This window comes from Pezoporus flaviventris, unplaced genomic scaffold (assembly GCF_033815535.1).
Source record: "Pezoporus flaviventris isolate CSIRO_AGI_PZ_B2104156 unplaced genomic scaffold, CSIRO_AGI_Pfla_v1 ptg000029l, whole genome shotgun sequence".
Classification (NCBI taxonomy): domain Eukaryota; kingdom Metazoa; phylum Chordata; class Aves; order Psittaciformes; family Psittacidae; genus Pezoporus; species Pezoporus flaviventris.
The window spans coordinates 17,128,217-17,135,073 of record NW_026892577.1 but is presented as its reverse complement, the minus strand read 5'-3'; the positions used below and the strand labels follow the sequence as shown (position 1 = coordinate 17,135,073).

At 42.5% G+C, this 6,857-nt stretch overlaps 1 protein-coding gene across 3 annotated transcripts; it reads left to right on the top strand.

Annotated features, from left to right (window-relative positions):
• Positions 1–78: 78 nt before the first annotated feature.
• Positions 79–3,829, top strand: BLOC1S2 (biogenesis of lysosomal organelles complex 1 subunit 2). 3 transcript variants are annotated; one of them, XM_061459312.1, is made up of 6 exons: positions 79–250; positions 1,019–1,132; positions 1,992–2,111; positions 2,603–2,708; positions 2,807–2,857; positions 3,248–3,829. In XM_061459312.1, coding segments are annotated over exons 1-6 (444 nt in total). In that variant the 5' UTR covers positions 79–198; the 3' UTR covers positions 3,249–3,829. The 3 variants fall into 3 exon arrangements, with proteins under 3 accessions (XP_061315296.1, XP_061315295.1, XP_061315297.1); XM_061459311.1 differs by having other exon boundaries at positions 89–250; positions 1,016–1,132; XM_061459313.1 differs by lacking the exon at positions 2,807–2,857 and having other exon boundaries at positions 94–250; positions 1,016–1,132; positions 2,603–2,707.
• The last annotated feature ends 3,028 nt before the right edge of the window (positions 3,830–6,857 follow it).

Genomic DNA, 6,857 nt, shown 5'->3' with positions numbered 1-6,857 from the left:
TGGGACAGCCAGCCCCGGACCTACGCGCTTAGCATCCGCCAAGCACCAGATCCGCGCGGCCGTGTACGCAGCGGGCTGGGCGGTGTAGCACCACCCCCGACAGACGGGGCCGAGCATGCGCCGCGGGGCCTGGCGGCGGGCCGCGGTTTGCGTGGGGTCCAAGGCGGAAGCGGGCGCTGCGTGAGGGGGCCTGTCCCCATGGCGACCGCTGCGGAGGGGCTGCTGGAGGCCGGTGCGCAGCCCGCCAAACGTAAGGGGCTGGGGGAGCCGTCTCCGGGTTCGCCCCTCAGCCGCATGGCGGTGGCCGGGCCCTGCCAGGCCGCGGCCCTGGCCCGGTGAAGCAGCAGGCGCCCCGCGGAGGGAAGGGTGGGGACCGGCTGCGGGGCGGGCTCGCTGTTCGCCATTCTCGGCCCTGGAGCCCTGCGGCTGCGTGCCCCCCTGGGGCTCACCGCGTGTGTCTGCCGGCGGACGCTGCGGGGCTCGGGGCTGCCGACCAAAGAAGGAGCAACCTGTCGGGTTGAGGAGGAGGTGCTGAGCTGCTCCCCCGAGGAGGAGCAGAGCAGGGGCAGGTTGTGTAGTAATGGGTTTGGAGAAGAAAAGCAGTGATCGTTGCTTTCTGTAGGTGGGGATCTGTTGTAGGTCTTCGTGAAACGGACTGGGGGGCGCTTTATTCTGATTCAGTGACCAGAAATAAACATCAGTAAGATTGTGCACAAAGTCAGAAGTTATCCACAAATTCTTTTTCTGTTGTATAAGCACAGGAGGGGGCTGCTGCTTGCAAGTTCGGGTGCCTGTCCCTTAAATTCTTCTCAAAGTATTTTGTTGAAATTATCTTGCTGCTACTTCAGGGAAACTGCCTAGGTTTGTTATCCTTTAGTCTGAAGTACACAACTTACATGGTAAGTAGGTATAGTCAGTTTGAAGGGGAAAAAGTATTTAGGACCGTTAGTCTGTATGGTGTGTTTCTGTACCTGCTACCTTTTGCCTAATCTTGCAACGTCTGTACCCTGATCAGAAGAGCCTGCTGTTGAAACAGCGGAAGAAGCTAAGGAACCAGCAGAGGCAGACATCAATGAACTCTGTAAAGACATGTTCAACAAAATGGCCACTTACTTAACAGGTGAACTGACAGGTAAGGCACAGCAGTACTGACCTGCAAGTAAGTTTTTGTTTCTTTTCTTTTAAAGAGATCTGTTGTGTAGTTTGTCTAAAATGTACCTATTTAGATCATAACTTGCAAGACTAGCAGTTTAAGTCTGGCATGTTGCTACAGTACTGACAACGCTAAGATCAGTTATATTAATGAAGTCCCAGAATAGCACAAATATTTTTCAAAAGAATTTAGTAAGATATCAGCAACTTAAAAAAATAGTATCTTTTTAGTCTTGGAGAAGATAGTACATGGAAAACCAACCAAACAAAAGAGGTCTGGGTTAAGAAGGACTAGAGGAGGAGCAGAACTGAGAGTGGAATGCATGCATCTATTTTGTTTCGAAGTGAGAGCAAGGGTCACTCACGTTTTCCAACATTCATGGTTTATTCTGAGGTGCTGTGCAACATTAACTGGATGAAGTAAACTGCTCAACAAGTCAGTGGGTTCTATAGGCTCTAATTTTGAAAGCAGGCCACAGAACTAATTTGCCTGGACTTGGAAAAGTATATGGTACAGACTACCAGTCTGTATTTGTGCTCTCAATTTTGTAAATGTACGTTTAGCTGACAGAATAAGAATAGAAATATGATGAATTAGTCTATTTTTCTCCTAAAAATAAAATTGCAAGTGAATAGGTATTTATTAGTCCAGTTGTTTTTTTCAATTAAAAAAATATCATCTCTCTTTCTCTAGAGCATTATACTAATACCCATATTATCATCTAAACTATTCTTTGTTACATTTGGCTATTGGTTTGAAATATCTTGTCCTGTTGAAGAGTCTGCACCCAATTCACACTGCATCAACTTTTAATTAAAATAAACTTTGTTGTTTTAAGCCACCAGTGAAGACTACAAACTCTTGGAAAACATGAATAAGCTGACTAGTTTGAAGTACCTAGAAATGAAAGATATTGCTATAAACATCAGTAGAAATCTGAAGGATTTAAATAAAAAATGTAAGTAAACCGAATAAGGTAAGGGTGTAATAAATAGTACATTTGCTTGGGAAATGAAGCATTTAAGAGTCAGTTCACACTCCATTAAGTGCTGAAGCAAAGAAAACACTGAAATAGACATACTGCTATACAGTGCCAATCTTGTATATTTTTTTACAGCTATAGATTACATAGACTAGCATAAGAGAAATTTCATCTGATTTTACGTCCTGTTTTATTCCAAGTTTTGGATATGATAGGAAATAATACTTCTCTGATTCATGTTGTATTGTTACTTGTGTTGAGTCTAGCCAATACCCTTAAACTTTCCATACTTTCCTGGAAGAAGGCTGACTGTATCACTGCTTGATTTTGGGGCAGGGGAAGGAAGAAGCTTTTAAATTGTTCTGTCAGAAGAATGTAATAAGAAATTCTTGTGTTTCAAATGTGAAATGTTTCTTGAAAGTGAATTACTTGAGAAATAACAGAAATGATTTTTCTCCTTTTTCAAGATGCTGCTCTTCAGCCATATCTGGAACAGATCAACCTAATTGAGGAACAAGTTGCAGCTCTGGAGCAGGCAGCTTATAAATTGGATGCGTATTCCAAAAAACTTGGTAACTGTTGTCCTCTACTATTACTGTGTAGCAGCATAGTCTCTTGAAAGGGGATTTAAAAAGACAAAGTAAACTCCTCCTCTGTTTAATAAATCTTAGCTGCAGAGTTGACTGTGCTGCTTTTGAGCAACGAACATTGTATGTGAAGTAGTAAGCCTTGGGAAAAGATTAATATAACAAATTCTATGGAGGTGGACTAGTTGTAGGTATTACAGAACTACAGATTATTAGTGAGGCTTGTTTTCTCTTTTACAGTATGCACTGACTGAAATTTTAAAGGCAGATGTTTAATCCTGCAAATAGAGGGATTCATAAAGTTCCACCAAGCACCCAAGTCCTCTTGGTTTAAATCAGTATTAGTTGTCTGACTTAAAAACCTTAAAAATTTTGTTGCATAATTATACTTGCCTAAATGGTTTAGTAATAAATCATCCTGAGTGATACTGTAATTTAACTTGAATTTTAAGATGTTTAACAGCTTACAGGATTCAAAGCTTTTGGTTATCCAGACCTAAATAATTGTTGTCTTTTCTTCTGCAGAAGCCAAGTACAAAAAACTGGAGAAACGGTGAAATTACAACAGTCTTTAAGTTGGAGTTGGGCTATGAGTCAGACTGATTTCTCTCTAAGTTACACAATAGCAATTCTGTATGTTGACAAGGATTTGGTTACAGCTAACATCAAAGCTGATAACTTTTTCTATCTATTGAATACAGTAGGCTGTATTCAGGCTTAAGGCTGAATAATATTTTCCTCTTCTCAAGAGGTTCTGTTGCCTTAGTTGTTCTGCAGTGAAAAGTAGAAGCCTGTTCCTAACCGCTATGTTGATACTGGCTGTGTGTTAGTCCTATGTCCCACATGAAACAGTCTATCTAGGAAAAGCCCTTCATAACCTATAAAGACCTTATCCCTTAGTAACAGCAAGACCTGAACTTCATTTTTAAGTTCACTGAGCTCTGTGTTGAGAAGATACCTGGAGTTATGAGCATGGTATTGAGAACACTTCATTTTGGTATCCACCTTTATCTGTTTAAAAGAGAGAGACTAATTATTATAAATTTACAATAAAACAACTTGCCGCATTTGTCTCTCATGAATCACAAATTCCTGTTGGAAAGATTATGTAACGTGTCTTTTTTTTTTTTTTTCCAAAGGATCTGTTAATAAAGACAAACTCCTTCCAGCTACTGGAGATCATAGAAAAGAACATGTTTTAAACTCTGTGTCAAGTATTCCTGCAATTATATTCTTTTACTGTCGGGACCTCAGGTGAAGTGGCAAGGAGTATTGCTTTATCACATGCTCATCTTACTTAGCAGATCTTTACTAATGAATTCTGTTCCTAATAGTTTTTGAAGAGGCATGCCCAGCACAGGAAGTTTCTGAACCAGATTAGCAGTGCTCCAGATTGCTAATTTAGAAGAGCCCTTCTTACTGAACAGTTATTTCAAGTGGACTTTTTTATCCATACCTACTACTTCAAGCTGTCTTTTGAGTGAGTTGCAGTGTAGGATAGTACAAATGCTGATATAGGAAAGAAGTAGTTCAGACTTCCTACAGGATGTTGAGAAGAATGTCTGTTCATGTGCCAGTGTGCAGATCATAATGCTGTCAGCCAGTATACAGCCACTGTAAATAGGCAAGATGGACACTTCCCTAGTGGTGCTTAAAAGCAGTGAAGCAAAGATGACCTTTGAGAGCCTTCACCATCACTTTTAAAATATTTAAAATAGAAAGTACTATTCTGTGTGGCCTTGATGTAGGAATTGAGAGAAGGTTGAGTTCACTTTGAAGAAAGGACTTTTTGGAGTGGGCATCTTTAAAGAACAGGATTGTCTCCCAGTTATCTACCCATTTGCATCTGTATTGCTTTTATCCATAGTTAACTCACAGATAATTTTTCTACCTGTGGAAACAAATTAGTCATTAGTATTACGAAAGCAACATCCTCCAACCCAGCAGGAAAGGGTACTGATAGATGAGTTATCATTTCTGTGTTGGAGGCAATGATACCATGTAGAATGGCAGCCTGTTTTAAAATCTGAGAGATCATCATCTTTCTGAGGATTCATGCTGTGTTTGCAGTTCTGGACAAGAGGATCTAGCCAGCCAGATCTGAAATCTTCCTGCCTAGAGACTAGTTTGAATGATAGCCTGATTGGTAATCTCTGATGCTGGAAAGTGGTACCACATGTTAGATAATGTAGAAGTCCTGTTTTTCCAGTGTTTCATGCATCTGTAGGTAATACAAGAGCTAAATGTGACTAAGCCAAACTCACCAGTGTGTTTGATAGTATCATCCTTTCTCTTTGTGAGTGTGGAGGAGAATAACAGATGTTTGGCTGCTGATACAAAAGCTTGAGGGTGCTGCTCAGAGCTCTTCTGTTCCCTGAAAGAATGAGGTTTTTCATTATAGTATGTAGCACCTGCTTGTGGCTGGGAGCTTAGTCCCTGAATCCCTCTAAGTCCCTTTCTGGCCCCTACCTGCCTTTAAGAACAGAAAAGCTGCTGACTCGCATTAGGTTGGAAATGGTTCTGGAGCTGACTGGCCATTGGTTGGTCTAGGACAAGATCACTAATCTTGAAATCAGAGAAAGCCTAGGGAATCTTTGATTCCCAGCTGCTTCTGGGAAGATAGTGCTAGATACACATAGTGGATGCTGGCATACAAAGGAATTATTCTGCACTGCAGGGATGCAGCTGGCCCCGCACTCTTGTCTACATAGAGATGCCCAGATGAAGGGGTGGCAGAGTTGTGTCCCAAGGAATTGCAATGGAGAGCTGGCCATCTGCTGTCTAGAGAACTGTGATCATCTCCATGTGATAAAAATATGAAGCCCTAAGTGCCAGTGTCTTGTCCTGTCACATGGCAGCAGGCCAGTTAAGTTTGAATCACGGCAGATAACCTGCAAATCAAGTATTGAACACAGAGTGGAATGTGGCCTGGACATCTCCATGCTCTAGTGGCAGTATACTGTCACTGCAGTTGAAAGTCACTTCCTTATTGGGTGTGTGCTACATGCTCACTCCATGCTCTAGTGACAGTATACTGCCACTGCAGTTGAAAGTCCACTTCCTTATTGGGTGTGTGCTATATGCTCACTCCATGCTCTAGTGGCAGTATACTGCCACTGCAGTTGAAAGTCCACTTCCTTATTGGGTGTGTGCTATATGTTCAGACCTTCAATGAGACACAGACTCTACAGAGCCAAGCTGGGTATGGAACTGGGTGCATGGTAGTCCTGCTGTGTCTTAAGGTAAGTCCCAGTCAGCTTCCCTTTTACTTAACACCTACTGTCCACATTCTAGTTGGGATGCCAAAACTCAGTTCCATAGTAAGAAGGATTTACTGTCACTGGGATCGTAACAGCAGCCTTGCTGTGTAAATTCCTGAAGCGGCCCAGAACAGCAGTCTGGCTCCCCTCTGTGTTAACAGCTTTAGCACTTCCAGCTGACTTGGACCCAGTAGGACCCCTTTTCATCTTGAGGCCATGGGGAGGCACATAATAGTGAAGGTGTTTCAGGGCTGCTCGTCTTTCTTAAAAAGAAACAGTTACGTGCCTCACCCTTCTCAAGCATGGTTTAATATACCAAGCTCATCCTGTGGCAGCAAGACTTTACTTCCATAATGTGTGCCTGGGGCATGCTAGGTTGCCAAAGGCAATTATGGATATCACAGCAGTCCTGTAGGAAGCTTTCCTAACACAAAATTTAGATATAAGAATTGTAAGGGGCAAACAGGCAGAAAGGCAAAAGATAGGCTGGTGCTAGCTAAGCAAGAACATGTTCTCAGAGGCACTAGGGCTAGAGTTTTTTCCTCTGCTCAGGAATGAACTGGTAGTTTGTGATTAAGCAGATTGTGACTGTACAGAGCACCACTGGAGAACATGCATACTAGCTATAAGCCCTAATTACCACTTCTCAGGTCTGAAGGCAGAGGATCCTGTCAGTGTAATAACTAAAATTGGACTGATGCCTTCTAAGACGGCATCCATGCAGCTGTTGTTAACAGGTATTGTGCCTCACCCCTCAAGGCCAAGGGGATTCAGGAGACTGAGTGACTAAGTGGGTTGATAAATACGATCACATGAAGGTAAAACCATTATCTCTCTACTTGCCTCACCTGGAGAATGCTCAGTCTGCATGAAGC

Coding starts and splice junctions, on each gene's coding strand:
- BLOC1S2 (XM_061459311.1), top strand. CDS start 199: ATGGCGACCGCTGCGGAGGGGCTGCTGGAGGCCGGTGCGCAGCCCGCC. Junction 251..1,015: donor CGGTGCGCAGCCCGCCAAAC/GTAAGGGGCTGG, acceptor TACCCTGATCAG/AAGAGCCTGCTGTTGAAACA. Junction 1,133..1,991: donor CTTAACAGGTGAACTGACAG/GTAAGGCACAGC, acceptor TGTTGTTTTAAG/CCACCAGTGAAGACTACAAA.